Consider the following 25,748-nt stretch of genomic DNA (forward strand, 5'->3'; position numbering starts at 1 on the left):
AGGGAACCCTCCTGCACTGTTGGTGGGAATGTAAATTGATACAACCACTATGGAATACAGTATGGAGGTTCCTTAAAAAACTAAAAATAGAACTACCGTGACCCAGCAATCCACTACTGGGCATATACCCTGAGAAAACCACAATTCAAAAAGAGACATGTACCACAATGTTCATTGCAGCACTATTTACAATAGCCAGGACATGGAACCAACCTAAATGTCCAGCGACAGATGAATGGATAAAGAAGATGTGGCACATCTATACAATGGAATGTTACTCAGCCATAAAAAGAAACGAAATTGAGTTATTTGCAGTGAGGTGGATGGACCTAGAATCTGTCATACAGAGTGAAGTTAAGCCAGAAAGAGATAAACAAATACCAAATGCTAACGTATATATATGTAATCTAAAAAAAAAATGGTACTGATGAATCTAGTTGCAGGGCAGGAATAAAGAGGTAGACATAGTGAATGGACTTGAGGACTTGGGGTGGGAGGGGGAAGCTGAGGCAAAGTGAGAGTAGCATCGACATATATACACTACCGAACGTAAAACAGATAGCTGGTGGGAAGCAGCAGCATAGTACAGGGAGATCGGCTCGGTGCTTTGCGATGACCTAGAGGGATGGGATAGGGAGGATGGGAGGGAGGTTCAAGAGGAAGGGGATATGGGGACATGTGTATGCATATGGCTGATTCACTTTGTTGTGCAGCAGAAACTGACACAGTATTGTTAAGCAATTGTACTCCAATAAAGATCTATTAAAAAGATAATAAATAAATATGTGCAGCTGATTATATGTTGATTTTACCTCAAAAGAGCTGTTAAAATAAGAAAATAAAATATGGGATATATAGGCACAATATTCCTTCTCTGTCTTCCTTTTTCTGGGCAGGAGCAATAAAAGCCAGGGCCTGCTCCTAGTTATCTCTACCTGGCAATAGGTATCAAAAGTAAATATTCTCTCTTAGGCTCCATTTCTCCTGGCACTGAAGAGTGTTCATTAGAGTCTAATGATAAAACTTACCTCCCCTCACAGCACAGTGATAAATGTGCAAAATTCTAGGCAACGGGAATGAGGACAGGTGACCTCTAGGATATGATGAGAGATGAAATAGATACTTTGGTAAAATGCTATTTAGGCTTTACTGACTTACTGTCTTTTTAGAGTCAGTATTGGATTTAGGTTTTGTCAGTCATCATCCTAGAATGTACTTCTTTTGGTGACCCCTTATAGAGTACAAGAAGAGCCAGGCCATGGTTTGAGTATGCTAGGTCCCCTGGCTAAAATTCCATTTACTCTCATTTCATTTTCACCCAACTCCTTAAAACCCAAGTTTATAATACCTTTAAAGGTACTGAAACATGTAAAAAAAAAAAAAAAAAGTCACACAATAGAATAATATAGGTACCATTAAAAATATTAAGAACTATGTGAATTCAGGAGGAGACATAATTCCATCCCTTTGGGATATTAAAGCATCTTAGAATTAGGAAGAATCTAAGAGCGTGTCAAATCTAAGGCCCTAACAGATGGGCAATTCCCGTTACAACATTCCCATCAAGTTGTTACCTTGTATTTCTCATGCACAGCCTCTGTGACAGGCAATATATGCTCTCAGGAGGCAATCTGTTCCATTTTTGAAACGCCATGTTAAAAAGTTCTTTCCTGAACAAATATTGCATGATTCTACTTATGTGAGGTGCTTAGAGTAGTCAAAATCATGTAGACAGTTGGTAGGATGGTGGTTGCCAGGGGTGAGGGGAGAAGAGAACGGGAAGTTATTGTTTAATGGATACAGAGCTTCAGTTCTGCAACCTGAAAAGAGTTCTATGGATGGATGGTGGTTACAGTGACACAACAAGGTAGATGTACTTAATACCACTGACCTGTACACTTAAAATGGTTAAGATGGTAAATTTTATGTTATGTGTATTTTACCACAATTAACAAAGTTTCTTTCCTGCCACAGCCCCAAATCTACCTTCCTATGAATTCTTCCCAATGATCCTAAGTCTTCTCACACTAAACACGTTTATCCCCTCTGCCCCATACCACCCTTCAGATATTAAAGGAGAAATAATTTATTCAACCCTCTTTAGATGTGCAATGTCTTGTATTGGGCACTGTTCGGGCTACAGAGACAAATGAAATATGGATCCTGCCCTCACAGGCTCTTAGTCAAACAGAGGAGATTTTTTAAAAGGCCATAAATAATTATAATATGCACTACACGCATAAATGTCAAAAGAGAAGTACTGAGAAAGTATAGCAAGAGTTCAGAAAAGGGAAAGATTAATCTATGGAAAGGATCAAGAAATCAGGAAAACCTTCAAAAGATAGATAACACTTGAGATCGACCTTGAAGATGGGCATTTCCACTGAGGAAAAGGGCACTGAAGTAGCATGTAGTGGTTAAGAGCCTGGACCCTAAAAATACGCTGCCTGGGTTTGAATCCTAGTTTTGCTACTTTCTACCTTGGTGACTTTGGTCAAGTTACTCTGTGCCTCTACGTTCCTCTTTTATAAAATATAAAAAAATAGATGTGAGAATTAAATGCATTTGTACACGAAGAATACTTAGAACGGTGCCTAGAAATTAGCACTGTATACGTGTTGGCTGTTGCTATTATTGAGAAAACAGCAAAGCCAGAGTTTGTAGAGGTGAGAAGGAATTAAACACATCTGAAAAAAGCAAACAGTCCAGTTTAGTTTAAATATGCTTCCTCTTTCTACATCTCCTCCCCCAAAACCCAACTAGATACAAATGCTAGCACAGACTCTGACATGTGGTGGGTATTTAGTAAATCATCACCCCTCCCATTCTCCTTTCCCTTTTTCCTTTCTTCATAGTTCTGGTTTGTGCTTTGCCTAAGGCACCTATATGCTGCCTTGGATTCTAATCATTTGTGTTACATTATCTGCCTCTTGTATGCTTCCTTAGGGCAGTGGTTACCTTGTGTACCCTAGCCCTAGTTCCTAAACCTGGTTGTGCATGAAAAGCTCTTGGGGGAGGCCATTTTGTTAATTGTTTTTGGATTGTTTTTGTCCTTTTTTGTTCCCTTCTTCATTTGCTCTCTTCCCTTGTGATTTGATGACTATCTTTAGTGCTGTATTTGGATTTCTTTCTTTTGTGTGTGTGTATCTATTTTAGATTTTTGATGTGTGGTTACCATGAAGTTTAAATACAGCAACCCAAATATTTACATGATTATTTAAGTTGATGATCTCAAGTTCAAATGTATTCTAACAACCTTGCATTTAACACCCTCCCCCCACCCCACACTGAATATTATTTACACCATATTTTACATTTTGTATATTCCTTAACTACTTTTGTGGATATAGATGCTTTTACTAATTTCATCTTTTAAGCTTTCTACTAGGTTTGTAAGTGGTTGATCTACTATCTTTACTGTATATTTGCCTTTACCAATGAGAATTTTCCTTGCATAATTTTTATATTTCTAGTTGTGGTTTTTTCTTTTCTGCTTAGAGAAGTCCCTTTAACATTTCTTGAAAAGCTGGTTTAGTGGTGCTGAACTCTTTTAGATTTTGTTTGTCTGTAAACCTCTTTATCTCCTTTTCAGATCTGAATGATAGTCTTGTCAGGAAGAGAATTCTTGGTTGTAGGTTATTTTGTTTCATCACTTTAAATATATGTTGCCACTCCCATCTGGCCTGCAAAGTTTCTGCTGAAAAGTTAGCTGATAGTCTCATCGGAGTTCCCTTGTACATAGTAGTTGCTTTTCCTTTGCTGCTTTTAAGATTATCTCTTTAAGTATTGCCATTTTCACTATAATGTCTCATGGTGTGAAACTATGGGTTCATCTTGTTTAGGATGCTCTGTGATTCCTGGACCTGGATGTCTTTTTTTTTCCCATATTACAGAAGTTTTCAGCTTTTTTTCTTCAAATAACTTCTCTGCCCCTTATCTTCTTTTCTCTTTCTGGGACCCATAAAATGTGAATGTTAGTACACTTGAAGTTGTCCAGAAGGCCTCTTAAATTATCCTCATTTTGAAAAATTATTTTTTCCTTTTTCTGTTCGGCTTGGGTGATTTCCACTACTCTGTCTTCTAGTTCACTGATCCGTTCCCTGTATAATCTAATCTCCTGTTATTCTTTCTAGTGTATATTTTTAATTTTAGTTATTGTGTTTTTCAGTTCTTTTTGGATCTTCTTTTAATTTTCTGTTTCTTAAACTTCTCACTGTGTTCATCCATTCTTCTCCTTAATTCATTGAGCATCTTTATGATTATTACCCTAAACTCTTTATTGGGTATATTGCTTATCTCCACTTAGCTTAATTCTTCTGGGGTTTTACCTTGTTCCTTTATTTGGAGTGTATTCCTCTGTCACCTCATTTTGCCTAATTCTCTCTCTCTCTCTCTCTCTCTCTCTCTCTCTATGTATATATATATATATATATATATATATATATTAGGTTGGTTATACATCCTGATCTTGGAGAAGTGGCTTATATAGGAGACATCCTATAGGGCCCATCATCACACTCTCCTCTGGCCACCAGAGCCATATACTCTAAGGGTACCCCCTATGTGGGCCGCATGGACCCTTCTGTTGTGGTGAGCTGACTACTGTAGGTGTGCTGGTAGGCGGGACTTGCCCCCAGCCAGTGGCTCTCAGGCCCTGCCTCATGTGGAGGATGCTGGCCCACTGGAGGGTGGAACTGGGTCCTTGGGTGACTGCGTGTGGGGCTTGAGTTGGGGGGGTTTCCAGGGCTGGTTCCCCCCATGTGGCTGGTTTCTTGGCCTGTGGGGTCCTAGGACTGGTGCCTACTGGCTGGTGGGCAGGTAAGGCCCTGGTGCTAATAGGCTAGAGGGAGGATTCCAGAATGGTGCTTGCCAGTGTTACCGACTCGGGTGCCGACTCAAATCCTGGAGACAGAGTGTTGGGTGAAGTAGAAAAGATAGCTTTATAATTCAATACTCTGCCAGGCAAAGGGAGACACACTGGGCTTCTGCCTCGAAAAACTGTGTGTCTCAACCTCAGAGGATTTGATGAAGGGTTTTACAGCAGTGGTTCAAAGGTGGGGTCTCTGACAAGATTAGGGTGTGAGCAGGGCTTGCCCTCCCTTAATCTCATCTCAGGTGGTTGTCTCTTAATCTTGATGAGCTTCTCTGGTCCCTTAATCTTTCCTCAGGTGGTTTCTTGGCTGCTCCTCCCTAGATTAGCAACTGTTCAAATCCACCCTTTGGAACTCAGGGAAGGTCATGGAGGCTGGAGTCTTGCTTATAAGAAGTGGTGGACAAAAGGAGGCCTCCGTGCCTGCCCCACTCACTTTCACCAGCACCAGTGTTCTTGTAGTAGAATGAGTTCCCAAAATGGCTTCTGTCAGCATCTATGTCCCCAGAGGGAACCCCAGTTGCTTCCTGCCTCTCTGGGAGGCTCTCCAAGATCAGCACATGAGCTTAACCCAAGCTCCTTTAAAATTACTGACTCTTCACTGGGTCTTGGAGCATGTGAGATTTTGTGTGAGCCCTTTAAGAGTGAGTCTCTTTTTCCAAGGCAGCTCTCCCTATGCAGCCCGCCCTATGCAAGCCCTCCAACTCTCCCTATGCAAGCCCTACTGACCTGCAAAGCCAGGCATTCTAGGGGCTCAACTTCCTGGTACAGGAACCCCAGGCTTGGGAGCCCAATGTGGGACTCAGAACGGCACTCCTTGGTGAGAACCTCTGCAACTGTTATTAACCTCCAGTTTGTGGGTCACCCAGCTGTGGGTGTGGGTCTTGACTAGACCATTCTCTGCCCCTCCTACTCATCTCATTGTGATTCCTTCTTTGTATCTTTAATTGTGAAAAATCCTTTCTGCTAGTCTTCAGGTCATTCTCATCTATAGTTGCTCTGTAAGTAGTTGTAATTTTGGTGTGCTGGTGGGTAGAGGTGAGCTCAGGGTCTTTTACTCCACCCTCTTGGCCACTCCACCTCAATGAAACCAGTTCTTGACAATTGCATGATCATAGGCTCAGTGCCCATGGCTCACGGGCCCAGCCGCTCCGCGGCATGTGGGATCTTCCCGGACCGGGCCACGAACCCGTGTCCCCTGTATCGGCAGGCAGATTCTCAACCACTGCGCCACCAGGGAAGCCCGGAAAGTTAATTTTAAAGCTAATTCTCCAATGCTGAGTTCCCACCAAAGTAGCAATATCATGCAATTAAAAGAATACCATTGGTAGAAGAGAAACTTAAACCTTCCCCACCCCACCTTAACATGTTTTGGAAACACTTACTTGACTGTTTTCTGATTTCCTTAGAATCCTATGGCAGTTTGTTATCCAAGTAACTAGGGCAAAAATATTTAAACAACTCTGAGCTGTCATTCTGATATATTTTTCAGGAGTCTGAATTCTTTCTTGGGCTACAGCTAATGGCCACGTTTCAGATTTACTTGAAATATATCCAAATTCTCAGTGTGTAGCAAGTAAACATTTACTCTTCAGTAATTCCTCATTTTATGCAGACTACCAATAAAGTCATCAAAATTTATAAATTTTCCTCCCAAAATGCTACACCACCATTAAACACTATCCCTTAAAGACTGATAAGAGGAAGATGTTACCAACAGTGTAGACTCAAATATTGAAAAGAGTTTTCAAAGAATACTGCAGAAGGTACGAGTCTCTCTTTGAAGTATTTAAAAATTGGGCAAATTCTACCTTCCTGGGTGTTTTAGGTTAGTTTTTTAGTGCCCAGGAGAAAGAACTGGATGACCTGTCAAGATTGGCAAAATTGTTTACATTTGATTTTTAAAAATCCAACGTTGACAAGGTTGTAGAAAAAAAAGCACTCTCATACGCTGTTGTTGGGAATGTGCATTGGTATAATCTCTTTGAAGAAAATGGGGCAATATCCATCCATTTTAAAATACGTACTATCCTTTGACACAGGAAGTCCACTGTTTGGATTTTATCCTATGGGTATACTTGAAAAAGTATGCAAAGACACAGGATGGTTACTGCAACATTGTCTGTAATAACAAACTTGACATAATCTGTATGTCTACCCATAAGTGAATCACTAGGTAAATTTCTTGTAATCAGAACACTATGCAGGCATTAAAAAGAATAAAGACTAGCTATAAGTGATAACACAGAAAAAATTTTAAGATGTAAGTAAAAAAGCAGTCTACAATGTGATAAATATACACATATACAAACATACATTCAGAAAGACTATAAATACGCATATACATATGTATTTGTATAAGCATAACAATTTTTGGAAAAATACAAAAGGAATTTTAAAAGGGGTTGCCTCGGAGGAATAGAACTAAACCTACGGAGAAAGAGAAATACTTGTTAGATGTTAAAATTCATCCAGCACAGGGAACTCTACTCAATTCTCTGTGATGACCTATGTGGGAAAAGAATCTAAAAAAGAGTGGATATATGTTTATGTATAACTGATTCACTTTGCTGTACAGCAGAAACTAACACAACACTGTAAATCAACTACACTCCATTAAAAACTAATTTAAAAAATGTTAAAATTTGTCATCCAGCTATAATATTAAAAAGCATATGACAACCCTTTGAAGCACTATTTGGCAGTTTCTTATAAAGTTAAACATATGCTGCCCTATGACTCAGCAACTTCACTCTGAGTTACTAACCCAAGAAAAACACAAAAGGTATGTCCACAAATAGTCTTGTACAAAAATATTTATAGCATCCTTATTCATAATACCCCTAAACAGAAAAGAACCCAAATGTCCAACAGAAGGATGGGTAAACAAACTGATATATTTTAACAATAAAATACTATTTAGCCATAAAAAAGAATGAACTCCTGATACAAAATTTTTGATAAATCTTACATTCTACTGAGTTAAAGAATCCAGACACAAAAGAGTACCTATACACACTATACTGTACCATTCATATGAAGTTTGAAGATCAGCAAAACTAATCTACCATGATAGAAGTCAATCAGTCTTAGCTTGGTTGGGGGGCAGGGTTGGAGAGTTAGAGAGAGGTGATTGAGGGAAGTTGGGGATTTACTGGAAATAGACACAATGGAACTTTCTGGGGTGATGGAAATGTTCTAATGTCTTGTTTCAGCTGGTAGGTACATGGATGTACACAACTGTCTAAACCAACCATCCATTTAAAGATTACAATTCAATGGTTTTTAGTATATTCAGAAATATGTGCAACCATCACCACAATCAATTTCAGAACATATTCATTACCTCAAAAAGAAATTCCATACTCTTTAGCTATCCCTCCCAATCCTAGGCCACTACTAATCTGCTTTCTGTTTCTACAGATTTGCCTATTTTGGACTTTCATATAAATGAATCATGTAATATGAGGTCTTTTGTGACTGCCTTCTTTCACTTAGCAAAATGTTTTCAAGGTCCATCTATATTGTAGCATGTATCATTAGTTCATTTCTTTTATGGTCAAAGAATATACCACTGTATGAATATACCACATATTGTTTATCCATTCATCAGTTGATGACAGACATCTGGGTTGTTTCCACCTTTTGGCTACTATGAATAATGCTGCTATAAACAACTGTTTTTGCTAGAACTGTTCATTTTATTTTATGAAAATTATACCTCAATTTTGAGAAAGAATATGGATATGAAAAATCATATTGTTACAACAAATCATTATTTCTGAGTGTTTTAGTGGATGACAGAACAAAAATATCTTGGAATGGCCAACAAGTCAATTATAATAAAAACATGTTCTTTCAGAGGAGAAAAAAGTTATGTGTCAATAACAACAACTAACTGAAATGTCACATTCATCTCCTGATGAAAACAGAAGTTTCCTATATGAGAGTGAGGAAGCTGTCTGAAAGGAGAATTTAAATCACTGTTTCAAATGCAAACTGTAACTCTTTAAGCCTTAAATGACCATACCACAGAAATATTTGTTATCACCCTGACTTCTGTACATACCATTAGCAACAGAATCAACACTGAAGTATGACCTCATTCTTTTGAGGGATAAAGGAAAAGCGTTAGTCTATTTACCAAAGGCAGAGCATAGTATTAAAATAATGTCTGTGTAGTATTGGGCACAATATTTACATAGTGAAATTGGTGCCTTGAGGCTGTCATACTAGAAGGAAAATTATTTTCTTTACAAATTAACAATGTTCTTTTCCTGAAATGGTTATAAATTATTTTTCATACTGAGATACAAACAAGTGCTTTATTACTAGCAACAGTTAACTGGATCCATTTTGACTTTCTTTTGTAGGAATGGTGGGAAGAGAATACTAGTAATTATGGTTGTTCTACTCTGTTTTGGGAACTCACATATTTACTCATTTGATCCACAGCACAACCCTATAAGGTAGATACTATATTTTATTCCTATTTTACAGATAAAATGACTAGGCCAAAAAGAGTGAAGAGGTTAAGATCAAAGCCATGACTTCATTCATATAGAACATATACCTGCAATTGAGGCACACCCTCTTCGTATCCCTTTCCAGTCACAGCCACTAATCTTAACAGTTTATCTGCACTGCTGTTGCTACTTTCTCACTTCTAATTCTTTCCAAATTCCCATGTGCTTCCATGCAAAACATTTCACTAAAATTGCTTCAAGGTTGCCAATGACTTGATAATAGCCAAATCCAAAGGACACTCTTCACTCTTTATCAATCTAACTTTTCTGGTTTCTGGCCTGACCTCTAACTTTTGAAACATTCTCCTCCCTTGGATAACTGACCATTTTTTCTCAACATTCTTAAACGTCTCTTCTCCACCTACACCTCTAATTTTTATACTCCTTAGGGTTTTATACTTGATCTTTGTGCTGGGTGGATTTGCCAACATGGTATTCCACATAATATTTCTCTGATTAAGAAGCTCATTTAACAGCCTAAATAAATGAAATGCAGGAATGGACTCCTGCTTACAGCATGCACTGGGCTTACAATGTATTCTATCACTCTGAAGCAGTTGGTCTGATAGAATCATGTAAAAAACCTTTTGAAGACTCAATAATGGTGCCAGCAACACTTTGCAGGGCTGGGGAAATATTCCAAAATGTGGAACATGCTCTGAATCAATGATGCTGTTTCTCCATAGCCAGGATACAAAAAGGATCAAAGGATAGAAAAGGGAGCAGTTCCTCTCACTATTATCCTGAATGATCCACTAGCAACATTTTATTTGCCATTCCTGAAACTTTGGGCTCTGCTGGTTTAGAAGTCTTAGACAAAACTGTGGTTACACTGAACTGGAAGCAGAGACTCCTACCTGGACACTTAGGGTTCTTCATGACACGGAACTAATAGGCAAAGAAGGGGATTTATTGACTGGGGTGACTGACCTGATTATCATGGGAATATTGGGTTGCTACTATATAATGAGGACAAAAAGGATTAGCTTGGAACCCAAAAGTACTATGGGGTGCCCCTTAATGCTCTCATATCTTGCAATAAAAATTAGTTTACTACAATAACCCAAAGAAGCAGGACTGCTAACAGCACAGACTATTCAGGAATGAAGGTGTAGTTTATTGCACCAGATGAGAAACTACAAATGAGGTACTTACTAAGGGCAAAAGCAGTATAGAATGGGTTGTGAAAGAAGGAAATTACAAATACCAGCTATCACCGCCTACAAGTTGCAGAAATAAGGACTTTAATAGTGACAAGAAGCAGAAAAAGGACTTTAACAATTTAACAGGACTAGCTTCCTTGCTTTGACATAAATATATTTGTATATATTAACCAAATTGCTTTTGTTTTCCTGTCTTCCATTATCTATCATCTAACATAAATGTATGTTAACAGAGATTAACTTTTTTTACACTTTCCTTTTTAGGGCAGTTTGAGGTTCATAACAAGATTTAGCAGAAAGTACAGAGATTTCCCATATTCTCCCTGTCCCCACTACGTGCATAGCTTCCCTCACTATCAACATCCTGCCCCAGAGTGGATCATTTGTTACAACTGAAGAACCTACATTTACATATAATTATCACCCAAAGTCCATAGTTTACATTAGGGTTTGCTCTTGGTTTTGTATACATCTGACAAATGTAAAATGACACATAGTCACTATTAAAGAATCATAAAGAACAGTTTCACTGCCCTAAAAATCCTTTGTGCTCTACCTAGTCAACCCTCCCTTCTCAAACTGCTGATCTTTTTACTGTCTCCATAGTTTTGCCTTTTCTAGGATATCATATAGTTGGAATCATATAGTACATAACCTTTTCAGAGTGGCTTTTTCACTTGGCAATATGCATTTAAGGTTCCTCCATGCCTTTTCATCACTTGATAACTAAATTTTGGGAAAGGGCTGAATAACATTCCATTTTCTGGATGTACCACTGTTTATTTATCCATTCACCTAACGAAGGACATTTTGGTTGCATCCGAGATTTGGCAATTATGAATAAAGCTGCTATAAACATCCACGTGTAGGTTTTCGTGTAAATAAGTTTTCAACTCATTTGGGTAAATGCCAAAGGAGTACAACTGCTGGATCCTATGGTAAGAGGATGTTCCATTTTGTAAGAATCTTCCAGCATTTGGTGTTGTTGTTGTTTTGGATTTTGGAGATTTGAATAGGTACGTAGTAGGATCTCATTGCTGTTTTAATTTACAATTCCTTAATGACATATGATGTTGAGGATCTTCTCATATGCTTATTTGCCATTTGTATATCTTCTTTTTTTAATATATTTTATTTTATTTTTTTATTTTTGGCTGCGTTGGGTCTTTGTTGCTGCACACGGGCTTTCTCTAGTTGCGGCGAGCGGGGGCTACTCTTCCTTGAGGTGCACGGGCTCCTCATTGCAGTGGCTTCCCTCATTGTGGAGCACAGGCTCTAGGCGCGCGGGCCTCAGTAGTTGTGGCTTGCAGGCTCTAGAGCGCAGGCTCAGTAGTTGTGGCACACGGGCTTAGTTGCTCCACGGCATGTGGGATCTTCCAGGACCAGGGCTTGAACCCGTGTCTCCTGCATTGGCAGGCAGATTCTTAGCCAGTGCACCACCAGGGAAGCCCCTGTATATCTTCTTTAGACAGATGTCTGTTTGGATCTTTTGCCCATTTTTAAATCAGATTGCTCATTTTCTTATTGTTTACTTTTAAGAGTTCTTTGTGTATTTTAGATAATAGTTCTTTAGCAGATGTGTCTTTTGCAAATATTCTCTCCTAGTCTGTGACTTCCCTTCTCATTCTCTTGAACTTTAGTCGTTTTTCATCCCTCTATTTCTCCATTATTTCCTTCTTTTGTGTTAAATAGGTATTTTCTAATGTACCATTTTACTTCTTTGTCATTCCCTTACTATGTATTTTTTAGTTATTTTCTTAGTGGTTGCTCTAGGGATTACAATTCACATTTTAATTTACAGCAATCTAGTTCAAATTAATACTGACTTAATTTCAATAGCATACACAAAAAATCTGCTCCTATATAACTCTCTTCCCTCCTTCCTCCTTTGTGTTATTGTCATACAAATTACATCTCTATGCATTGTATAAAGCAACTCAGATTATTGCCCTTTATAGTTGTATTTTAGATCAGATAGGAGGGGGGAAAATGTGACAAACAAAAAAATACACTTATATTGTCTTTTATATTTACCAAGGTAGTTACATTTACCAGTGCTCTTTCTTTCTTCATGTGCTCTCTATTTCACTGTCTAGTGCTCTTTCATTTCAGTCTGAATGACTCTCTTTAAAATTATTTCTTATAGGGGAGGTCTGTGATAAATTCTCTCAATTATTTTTATCTAGGAATGTCTTAACTTCTTCATTTTTTTAAAGGTAGTTTCACTGAATACAGAATTCTTGGTTGGCAGCTTCTTTCATCACACTGCCTTAATGGTTACAGAAGATAAATCAGAGGTTAAGTCTTTTGGGGGATCCTTTGTACATGATGAATCACTTCTCTGTTGTTGCTTTCAATATTCTTTGTCTTTTGCTTCTAATGGTTTGATTATGTGTCTAGGTGTGGGTCTTTTTGAGGTATTCCTACTTGTTAAGTTTCTTGGATATGTATATTTATGTTTTTTCTTCAAGTTTAAGGAGTTTATCAGCCCTCACTTCTTCAAATATTCTTGCTGCCCCTTTTTTTCCTCTCCTCTCCTTCTGGGACTATTAGTATGTATATGTTGCTACACTTTGCTGATGTCCCACAAGTCTCTGAGGCTCTGTTCATTTTTCTTCATTCTTTTTTTTTTTCCTGTTTCGCAGACTGAATAATATCAATAGACCTATCTTAAAGTTCACCAACTTTTTTCTTCTGCCTGTTCAAATCTGGTATCGAGCCCCTCTGGTAAATTCTTCATTTCAGTTACTTTTCTTCTCAATGCCAGAATTTATTTGGTTCTTTTCTATAATTTCTATCTAGTAATTGATTTCTATCTAGTAATTTCTATCTAGTAAATGTTTGGTGAAACATTATTATACTTTCTTTTACTTCTTTACTATATATAAAGAAGTAAACGAAAGTATATTTTTATACCTTTACTTCTTTGAACATACTTAAATAGCTGATTTAAAGTCTTTGTCTAGCAAATCCAATATTTGGGCTACCTCAGGTTCTATGGACATTTCATTCACCAGCTTCTTCTTTTAAGCCTTTTTTTTTCTTTGGTTAATTTGTTGTTTCCTCCAGTTGTTATTGGCATCTCAGGCAGCTATGTTGTTAAACAGTTGTTGCTGATTGTTCTTGACAAATGATTCTGAGGAAAATACTGTTTACACTGGACAAGTTCTCTGTCAGATTACATAAAGACAAGCTTTTTGAGACTGGTTTACCAGGGAACTTCCAGACAGGTCAAATAATGACAAGTCTCTGAATATGGGGCTTTGAAAGAGCTCCAACTCCATTTTGACTCCTCCAGTGCTGGGTAAAATGCTAGTTTTCACCATGATTGCAGGCTGTTGGTTTTCAAGGCTACCATGGAGCTGGAGAAAGGACTGTTACCAGAGCAAGTAAAAAATGCCACAAAGTTTGCTGTTCTTACAGAGATAACACTGTTGACTTGTTTTTAATAAATGCTGCCCCAGATCATTGTAAGCCTTTGGTTAATTTCCAAAGCTCTGAAAAAGTTGATCTTGACAATTTTTGCAAGTGTTCTTGGTAATTTTATAACAGAGTATTTTCAGATGTGGTTATTCTGCCACTCTCAGTAACATCACTCTCATTCACCTCATTTTAAGATTACTTTTAAAGACATTAAATTATTTAAAGCAATAATAATAGTATATCGTGGGGTTAATAATATATTTAGAAGTATGTGTATGACAATAATAGCACAAAGGATAGGAGGGGGTACATGGAAATACACTGTTGTAAAAATCCCTTACACTATAAGTGAAATTGTATGACATTATTTGAAGGTAGACTACAGTAAATCAAAGATGGATGTTGTAAATCCTAGAGCAAACACTAAAAAAAAGAGAGAAAAAGAAATAATTCAGTAGAAGAGAGAAAATAAAATACTAAAAAATACCCATTAATAAAAGATATTATGAAAGACAGAAAAGAACCAAACAACAGACAGGACAGAACACAAATAGCAAGGTGGCACATTATACTGCAACTATATGTGCCTGTCTACCTATTTCTCTCTTATGCTCTATCTATGTATACCCATTTTCTCTACTAGATTATAAACTTACGTAATTTGAGTGATAAACAGAAACAAGCCGAAGTTAATGGCTGTAATAAATACACTATAAATTCTAACTTCTCTATTTTGGAATTTTACTTAATATATAAGACACTATGAAAAAATACAAAACTCACCTGTCTTCATAAAATAAATCTCAGAATTTTAGTGCTAAGTTATTTCAGAAACCACTTTGTACAGTTTCATTTTACAATTAAGGAAACTCACTAATTGATAATTAATCAAAAGCATCACATGGCCAGTCAGCAGTAGAGCCATAGTAAAATTCTTATTTCATATCTTTTAGTCCAGTTCTCTCAAGAGAAAAAAATTTCTATGCAACACCAACCACATATGCAACTATAATAAATAACGTGCTTATTTAAAATGATTCTTATCTAGCAGCTCTAGAAACAGCTTAAGTTGTACACAAATTTTAAAATAATCAAACTTTTTAAAATGCCTATTGTTGAATTTAGAGTTTCAACTAATTCAAATTCTCATCAATTAATCAAGATTATTGAACTATACTATACTTAATGAAAATCAAAGATACCGTGGCTAAATAATCATTTAAAACACTGGCTACCAAAATCAGAGAATACAATCATTCATTCAAATCAATGACCAAATCATTCACACTTATGCCAAAAATAACTTAAAAATTATAAAATCTGTGTTTATTATTACCTGTAGCTCCAAGTGGGTGTCCCTTTGAAATCAATCCACCACTAGGATTTATGACCCACTTTCCTCCATAAGTATTATCTCCTCTATCAACCAGTTTCCCACCTTGACCTATAGAAGGAAAAATAATATTCATAAATGTTAAAAATAACATCAGAACAAATGATATGTTTTTTTTAAAGTTACAGATAGCCAAGAATTTCTTGGAGCAAACATTTCTTGATGGCTCAAACTAACTTCAAATTGATACAAGCACTTCTAAAAGTGAGGTAATAAATATTGAATATTAAAGGCTTATATTTTCAGAACACTTCCTGCATGAAACAAAGCTCCTATTAGCTCCTAAGAGCTCTCTGCTTCCAAAATTGCTACAAATATAATCGAGATTCAGAGAACCAGAAGAAAAGCACTGAAATGGATACAATACTGTAAAATAATATTAGGTTTAAAAATTCATAATTTTGACAAAATATTCATTTCCATTTCAACTGTACTACTACATTCTATATAAATATTCTTAGGAAACAACAGGGGGGAGAGGGACAGAAAAAAAAAGAGCGCTTTCATGAAATGAAGGAAAATGACTGAAAATACTGTTGAGCATAAATGCAAGCTTAAAAGAAAAAAATTACATCACATGCTTGGCAGCTTCAACATTCCTATCAATTCCCTGGTCATTCTTCCAGGTGGTTAAGAAGTAAATAAAAATGCATGTACTGTATAAAATATTCTTCCAGATGATATTTCTGGTAATGAGAGGTGGAATCTCCAAATGATGATAATGGTGGTGGTGGTGTTATCAGAGGTGGCTAATAGCTTTTACGTACTCACTCTGTGTCAGGCCTTGTTCTCATTATTTTACGTATATTTACATAATTTAATTTAATCCTCAACCCTATGAAGTAGGTACTATCATTCCCATTATACAGATGAGGAAAGAGACACATAGATATTAAGTAACCAATCTAAGGCCAAAGCAGGGGATCTAGAATACTCAGGCAGCCTGGCTCCACAGCCTGTGTTCTTAGCCAACACATTTTATTGCCTTCAAAAACAAGAGTGTTTCTCTACTGGCAAAATGAAACATACTAATCACAGAATTTTAGATGACTTAACACTTTTAATTTGATTTTAAATCTAGGTTGTAGATTAAAAACCATCCATTGAGACATTCTTCTATTTTCTGATGTGTTTCTAACATAGAATCTAATATAAGGCTCTAGTCATAACAAGTAAACTATCTGCTATTACTGCTTTCATATTGTTAAATATTGTCACTGTACCAAGTAATAGCAGACTGAACACAAACCAACCCCAAGAAGTGAATAATTTACTGCATGATTTTCCATAATACATATAATCCTATGAAGTATCAGAATATTCCACTGGGGAATTAACATTCCAGAAGACCTGCTTTATAAGAAATGCTAAAGTAAATTCTCTAGAAAAATTTGGATTAGCAAGAAAGAGGGGGGCTTCCCTGGTGGCGCAGTGGTTGCGCGTCCACCTGCCGATGCAGGGGAACCGGGTTCGCGCCCCGGTCTGGGAGGATCCCACATGCTGCGGGGCGGCTGGGCCTGTGAGCCATGGCCGCTGAGCCTGCGCGTCCGGAGCCTGTGCTCCGCAACGGGAGAGGCCACGGCAGAGGGAGGCCCGCATACCACAAAAAAAAAAAAAAAAAAAGAAAGAGGAAAGAACAACAGAATAATAAATATCTGGGTAAATATAAAGGACTTTTTTCCTCTTAAGGTCTTTAAAATATGTGCAACTATTGAAAACAAAAATTATGACACTGTCTTTGGGGTTTTTTTAATGTATGTAGATGTAATATATATGATAATTTAACATAAAGGTGGGTGTAAGGCAGAAGGGAATTGGTTAATGGAAATATATGTTTGCAAGGTTTCTACATTTTATGTGAAGTGGTACAATATTAACGCTAAGGAGATGCCTACAGCAGTGGTTCTCAGCCCAGAGAAATTTTGTTCCCCAGGGGACATTTGGCAATGTCTAGAAACATTTTTGATTATCACAACTGTGGGGGTAGGTACTACTGGCATGTAGTGGGTAGAGGGCCAGGAATGCTGTTAAACATCCTACAATGTCCAAGCCCCACAAAAAAGAATGATCTAGCTCAAGTGTCAACAGTATTGAGGTTGAGAAACCCTGCAACCACTAAAACAAAACAAAACTAACCAAAAACTAAGCTAAGAATAAACAGATATGGTCAAAAAGCCAATACATACTAAAATGTCATACTAAAAATATTCAGATAATCCAAAAGGCAACAGGTGAGAAAGAAAACAGAGTAACAAAAAACAAAGGGACATATAGAGGAAACAGATAATAAAATGGTCAACCTAAATCCTACTATATAAATATGTAATTATATTAAACGTTAATGCTCTTTAAATCATACTGCCCAACAGAAATATAATGCAAATCACACATGTACTTTAAAATTTTCTAGTATATATTTTATTTAATATATATTTTATAATGTTTAACCCAATATATCCAAAATATTTTCATTTCAAAATGTAACCAATATAAGGACTTCCCTGGTGGCACAGTGGTTAAGAATCCACCTGTCAATGCAGGGGACATGGGTTCGATCCCTGGTCCAGGAAGATCCCACATGCTGTGGAGCAACTAAGCCCGTGTGCCACAACTACGGAGCCTGTGTTCTAGAGCCCACGGGCCACAACTACTGAAGCCCACATGCCTAGAGCCTATGCTCTACAACAAGGGAAGCCACGGCAATGAGAAGCCCGCACACTGCAACAAAGAGTAGACCCCACTCGCCACAACTAGAGAAAGTCCTCACACAGCAACGAAGACCTAACACAGGCAAAAATAAATAAAAATAAATAAATTTTTTTTTAAATGTAAGCAATATAAAAAATTGTTAACAAAATACTTTATATTCTATTTTTCATATTAAGTCTTCAAAATCTGATGTGTACTTCATACTTACAGCACATCTCAATTTGAACTAGCCACATTTGAAGGATTCAATAACCACATAGAGCTAGTGGTTACTGTACTAGACGACACTCCGTTAAACACTCCGTTAAAAGGCAGAAACTGACAAAGTCGATAAAAAACAATACACTACTGCCTACAAGAGACACACCTTAAATAGACAAATAAATAACCCAAATAGGTAGAAAGCAAATGGACAGAAAAAGATATATCATGTAAACAGTAAGCATAAGAAAGCTGGCATGCTATGTTAGTCAGATAAAAGAGACTTCTAAACAAAGAATGTAACCAGAGATAAAGCAGAATGTTTCATAATAAAAAAAATACAACTCATCAGGAAGACATAACAATTATAAATAAGAGAGCCTCAAAATAAATGAAGCAAAAATTGACAGAACTAAAGAAAGAAAGAGATAGTTCCACAATTGTAGTAGGAGATCCTAACACCCCTCTCTCAGCAAGTGATACAGCAAGTCAAATAAATTAGTAGAGACACAGAAGGTCTTAAAAATTCTATCAATCATCTTGATTTAATTAACATATATAGAACACTACTTCTAACAACCACAGAATCTGCATTATTTTTCAAGTGCATAAGTTCACCAATATATACCATACGCTGAGCCATAAAGTAAATTTCAATTAATTTAAAAGGACCAAAATCAAACAAAGTGTAATCTCTGACTACAGCAAAATTATAATAGAAAGCAATAACAATAACATACCGAGGAAAATTCCAAATACCTGGATATTAAATAGCACACTTCTAAATAATTTACAGGTCAAAGACAAAATTAGACATTAAAGGGACATTTTAAATATTTTGAACTAAATGACAATGAATATATCAAAATCTGGAATGCAGCTAAAATACTGCTTAGAAGAAAATGTATAGCTTTACAAACATACTCTAGAAAAGGAGAAATAGCTAAAATAAATGATCTAAGGATCTATCATAAGAAACTTAAAACAAAGCAAAACAAAACACAAAAAAGTAAACCCAAATAAGTTAAAGGAAGTAAATAATAAAGAGCAGAGATCAGTGAAATGGAGGGGGAAAAAAAGACAGTAACAAAGGCAAAAGCTGAATCTTTGTAAAGCTCAACAAAATTGACAAACTTCTAGCTAGACAGATGAAGAAAAAAAAGGAGAAAGAACAAAAACCATCAATATGAGGAATTTTTAAAAAAGGTTATCACCATAGATTCTATAGACATTAAAAGGATAATAAGAGAATACTTTGAACAACTTCAGTGAACAAATTTGGCTACTTAAATGAAATGGACAATTTTCTTGAAAAATATATCTTACCAAAATTAATAGGTACAGGAAGAAACAAAAATTATAGATCAGACCTTCAAGATGGTGGAGGAGTAAGATGTGGAGATCATCTTCCTCCCCACAAATACATCAGAAATACATCTACATGTGGAACAACTCCTACAGAACACCTACTGAACACTGGCAGAAGACCTCAGACTTCCCAAAAGGCAAGAAACTCCCCGCGTACCTTGGTAGGGCAAAAGAAGAAAAAGAAAAAACACAGACAAAAGAATAGGGATGGGACCTGCCCCTCTGGGAGCGAGCTGTGAAGGAGGAAAAGTTTCCACACACTAGGAAGTCCCTTCACTGGCAGAGACAGCGGTGGGGGCGGGGGGGCGGGGGGAAGCTTTGGAGCCACGGAGGAAAGCGCAGCAGCAGGGGTGCAGAGGGCAAAGCGGAGAGATTCCAGCACAGAGGACTGCTGCCAACCAGCACTCACCAGCCCAAGAGGCTTGTCTGCTCATCCAACAGGGCTGGTGGGGGCTGGGAGCCGAGGCTCCGGCTTCAGAGGTCAGATCCCAGGGAGAGGTCTGGGGTTGGCTGCATGAACACAGCCTGAAGGGGGCTAATGTGCCACAGCTAGCCAGGAGGGAGTCCGGGAAAAAGTCTGGACCTACGTATCAGGCAAGAGACCATTGTTTCGGGGTGCACGAGGAGAGGGGATTTAGAGCACCGCCTAAACGAGATCCAGAAATGGGCACGAGCCACGGCTATCAGTGTGGACACAAGAGACGGGCATGAAACGCTAAGGCTGCTGCTGCAGCCACCAAGAAGCCTGTGTGCAAGCACAGGTCACTATCCACACCTCCCCTCCCAGAAGCCTGTGCAGCCCGCCACTGCCAGGGTCCCAAGATCCATGGACAACTTCCCCGGGAGAACACACGGCGCGCCTCAGGCTGTCGCAACATCACGCTGGCCTCTGCTGCCACAGGCTCGCCCCACATTCCGTACCCTTCCCTCCCCCAAGCCTGAGTGAACCAGAGCCCCCTGATGAGCTGCTACTTCAACCTCGTTGTCATGTCTGGGCAGGGAACAGATGTCCTCAGGCAACCTACATGCAGAGGCGGGGCCAAATCCAAAGCTGAACCCCAGGAGCTGTGTGAAAAAAGAAGAGAAAGGGAAATTTCCTCCTAGTGGCCTCAGGAGGAGCAGATTAAATTTCCACAATCAACTTGATGTACCCTGCATCTCTGGAATACCTGAATAGACAAGGAATCATCCCAAAATTGAGTCAGTGGACTTTGGAAGCAACTGTAGACTTGGGGTTTCCTTTCTGCATCTAATTTGTTTCTGGTTTTATGTTTATCTTAGTTTAGTATTTAGAGTTTATTATCATTAGTTTAGTATTTAGAGTTTATTATCATTGGTAGATTTTTTTATCGATTTGGTTGCTCTCTTCCTTTTTTTTAATATATATATTTTTTCCTCTTTCTTTCTTTGTGAGGGTGTATGTGTATGCTTCTTCATGTGATTTTGTCTAAATAGCTTTGCTTTTACCATTTGTCCTAGTGTTCTGTCTGTCCGTTTTTTTTGTGGTTTTTTTTTTCTGTTTATTGTTTTTTTTAGTATAGGTTTTAGTGCTTGTTATCATTGGTGGATTGTTTTTTGGTTTGGTTGCTCTCTTCTTTCTTTTTTTTTTTTTTTTTTTGTGGTACGCGGGCCTCTCACTGTTGTGGTCTATCCCGTTGCGGAGCACAGGCTCCAGACGCGCAGGCTCAGCGGCCATGGCTCACGGGCCCAGCCGCTCCGTGGCATGTGGGATCTTCCCGGACCGGGGCACGAGCCCATGTCCCCTGCATCGGCAGGCGGACTCTCAACCACTGCGCCACCAGGGAAGCCCCTTTCTTTTATTTTTAATACTATTTAATTTTTTATTTTTAATAATTTTTTATTTTTTATTTTAATAACTTTATTTTTCTTTCTTTCTTTCTTTCTTTATTCTCACTTTTCTTCTGAGCCATGTGGCTGACAGGGTCTTGGTGCTCCAGCCAGGTGTCAGGCTTGTGCCTCTGAGGTGGGAGAGCTGAGTTCAGGACATGGGTCCACCAGAGACCTCCTGGCTCCACGTAATATCAAACGGCGAAAGCTCTCCCAGAGATCACCATCTCAACACTAAGACCCAGCTCCACTCAACGATGAGCAAGCTACAGAGCTGGACTCCCTATGCCAAACAACTAGCAAGACAGGAACACAACCCCACTCATTAGCAGAGAGGCTGCCTAAAATCTTAATAAGGTCACAGACACCCCAAAACACACCACGGAATGGAGTCCTGCCCATCAGAAAGACAAGATCCAGCCGCATCCACCAGAACACAGGCACCAGTCCCCTCCACCAGGAAGCCTACACAACCCACTGAACCAACCTTACCCACTGGGGGCAGTCACCAAAAACAATGCGAACTACGAACCTGCAGCCTGCAAAAAGGAGACCTCAAACACGGTAAGTTAAGCAAAATGAGAAGACAGAGAAATACACAGCAGATGAAGGAGCAAGGTAAAAACCCACCAGACCAAACAAATGAAGCAGAAATAGGCAGTTTACCTGAAAAAGAATGCAGAGTAATGACAGTAAAGATGATCCAAACTCTTGGAATGGAGAAAATACAAGAAACGTTTAACAAGAAACTAGAAGAACTAAAGAGCAAAAAAACAATGATGAACAACACAATAAATGAAATTAAAAATTCTCTAGAAGGAATCAATAGCAGAATAACTAGAATAACTAGGCAGAAGAATGGATAAGTGACCTGGAAGAAAAAACAGTGGAAATAACTACCACAGAGCAGAATAAAGAAAAAAGAATGAAAAGAATTGAGGATGGTCTCATAGATCTCTGGGACAACATTAAACGCACAAACATTCGAATAATACGGGTCCCAGAAGAAGAAGAGAAAAAGAAAAGGACTGAGAAAATATTTGAAGAGATTATAGTAGAAAACTTCCCGACTATGGGAAAGGAAATAATCAAGTCCAGGAAGCGCAGAGTCCCATACAGGATAAACCCAAGGAGAAACACGCCAAGTCACATATTAATCAAACGATCAAAAATTAAATACAAAGAAAAAATATTAAAAGCAGCAAGGGAAAAACAACAAATAACAGACAAGGAAACCTCCATAAGGTTAACAGCTGATCTTTCAGCAGAAACTCTGCAAGCCAGAAGGGAGTGGCAGGACATATTTAAAGTGTTGAAAGGGAAAAACCTGCAACCAAGATTACTCTACCCAGCAAGGACCTCATTCAGATTTGACAGAGAAATTAAAAACTATATAGACAAGCAAAAGCTAAGAGAATTCAGCACCACCAAACCAGCTCTACAACAAATGCCAAAGGAACTTCTCTAGGCAGGAAACACAAGAGAAGGAAAGACCTACAATAACGAACCCAAAACAATTAAGAAAATGGTAATAGGAACATACATATTGATAACTACCTTAAATGTAAATGTATTAAAGGCTCCAACCAAAAGATATAGACTGGCTGAATGGATACAGAAACAAGACCTGTATATATGCTGTCTACAAGAAACCCACTTCAGACGTAGGGACACATACAGACTAAAAGTGAGGGGATGGAAAAAGATATTCCATTCAAATGGAAATCAAAAGAAAGCTGGAATGGACAGATCATCCAAAATGAAAATAAATAAGGAAACACAAGCTTTAAATGACACATTAAACAGACGGACTTAGTTGATATTTAAAGGACATTCCATCCAAAAACAACAGAATACACTTTCTTCTCAAGGGCTCATGGAACATTCTCCAGGATAGATCATACCTTGGGTAACAAATCAAGCCTTGGTAAATTTAAGGGAACAGAAATCGTATCAAGTATCTTTTCCGACCACAATGCTATGAGACTAGATATCAATTACAGGAAAAAATATGTAAAAAATACAAACACATGGAGGCTACACAATACACTAATAAATAACCAAGAGATCACTGGAGAAATGAAAGAGGAAATCAAAAATACCTAGAGACAAATGACAATGAAAACACGATGACCCAAAACCTATGAGATGCAGCAAAAGCAAGTCTAAAAGGGAAGTTTACAGCAATACAATCCTACCTCAAGAAACAAGAAACATCTCAAATAAACCACCTAACTTTACACCTAAAGCAATTAGAGAAAGAACAAAACTCTCCAAAGTTAGCAGAAGGAAAGAAATAATAAAGATCAGATCAGAAATAAATGAAAAAGAAATGAAGGAAACGGTAGCAAAGATCAATAAAACTAAAAGCTGGTTCTTTGAAGATAAACAAAATTGATAAGCCATTAGCCAGACTCATCAAAAAAAAAGGGAGAAGACTCAAATCAATAAAATTAGAAATGAAGCAGGAGAAGTAACAACTGACACTGCAGAAATACAAAGGATCATGAGAGATTACTACAAGCAACTATATGCCAATAAAATGGACAACCACAAAGAAATGGACATATACTTGGTAAAGCACAACCTTCCGAGACTGAACCAGGAACAAATAAAAAATAAAAACAGACCAATCACAAGCACTGAAATTGAAACTGTGATTAAAAATCTTCCAACAAACAAAAGCCCAGGACCAGATGGCTTCACAGGCGAAATCTACCAAACATTTAGAGAAGAGCTAACACCTATACTTCTCAAACTCTTCCAAAATATAGCAGAGGGAGGAACACTCCCAAACTCATTCTACGAGTCCACCATCACCCTGATACCAAAACCAGAAAAAGATGTCACAAAGACAGAAAAATACAGGCCAATATCACTGATGAACATAGATGCAAAAATCCTCAACAAAATACTAGCAAACAGAATCCAACAACACATTAAAAGGATTATACACCAGATCAATTTGGGTTTATCTCAGGAATGCAAGGATTCTTCAATACACGCATATCAGTGTGAAAAACCATATTAACAAATTGAACAAAAAACCACATGATCATCTCAGTAGATGCAGAAAAAGGTTTCAACAAAATTCAACACCCATTTATGATTAAAACCCTCCAGAAAGTAGGCATAGAGGGAACTTAACTCAACATAATAAAGGCCATATATGACAAACCCACAGCCAACATCGTTCTCAATGGTGAAAAGCTGAAACCATTTCCTCTAAGATCAGGAACAAGACAAGGTTGTGCACTCTCACCACTATTATTCAACATAGTTTTGGAAGTTCTAGCCACAGCAATCAGAGAAGAAAAAGAAATAACAGGAAGCCAAACTGGAAAACAAGAAGTAAAGCTGTCACTGTTTGCAGATGACATGACACTATACATAGAGAATCCTAAAGATGCTACCAGAGAACTACTAGAGGTAATCAATGAATTTGGTAAAGTAGCAGGATACAAAATTAATGCACAGAAATCTCTTGCATTCCTATACACTAATGATGAAAAATCTGAAAGAGAAATTAAGGAAACACTCCCATTTACCATTGCAACAAAAAGAATAAAATACCTAGGAATAAACCTACCTAAGGAGACAAAAGACCTGTATACAGAAAACTGTAAGACTGATGAAAGAAATTAAAGATGATACAAACAGATGCAGAGATATATCACGTTTTTGGATTGGAAGAATCAACATTGTGAAAATGACTATATTACCCAAAGCCATCTACAGATTCAATGCAATCCCTATGAAACTACCAATGGCATTTTTCAAAGAACTAAAACAAAAAACTTCACAATTTGTATGGAAACACAAAAGAGCCTGAATAGCCAAAGCAATCTTGAGAAAGAAAAACAGAGCTGGAGGAATCAGGCTCCTAGACTACAGACTATACTACAGAGCCACAGTAATCAAGACAGTATGGTACTGGCACAAAAACAGAAAATACACAACAATGCAACAGGATAGAAAGCCCAGAGATAAACCCACGCACATATGGTCACCTTATTTTTGATAAAAGAGGCAAGAATATACAATGGAGAAAAGACAGCCACTTCCATAAGTGGTGCTGGGAAAACTGGACAGCTACATGTAAAAGACTGAAATTAGAACACTCCCTAACACCATACACAAAAATAAATGCAAAATGGAATAAAGACCTAAATGTAAGGCCAGACACTATCAAACTCTTAGAGGAAAACACAGGCAGAACACTCTGACATAAATCACATCAAGATCCT

The 25,748-nt window shown here is 37.7% G+C and overlaps 1 protein-coding gene across 1 annotated transcript in view; it reads right to left on the minus strand.

Annotated features, from left to right (window-relative positions):
• SCP2 (sterol carrier protein 2) overlaps positions 1-25,748 on the minus strand; it is a 174,122-nt gene that overhangs the window by 71,130 nt on the left and 77,244 nt on the right. The window contains exon 11 of the mRNA XM_024119754.3: positions 15,319-15,426. Coding sequence (XP_023975522.1) covers positions 15,319-15,426 — 108 coding nt within the window. The remainder of the gene's footprint in view (positions 1-15,318; positions 15,427-25,748) is intronic.

The sequence above is a fragment of the Physeter macrocephalus genome, chromosome 4 (genome assembly GCF_002837175.3).
Source record: "Physeter macrocephalus isolate SW-GA chromosome 4, ASM283717v5, whole genome shotgun sequence".
NCBI lineage: Eukaryota > Metazoa > Chordata > Mammalia > Artiodactyla > Physeteridae > Physeter > Physeter macrocephalus.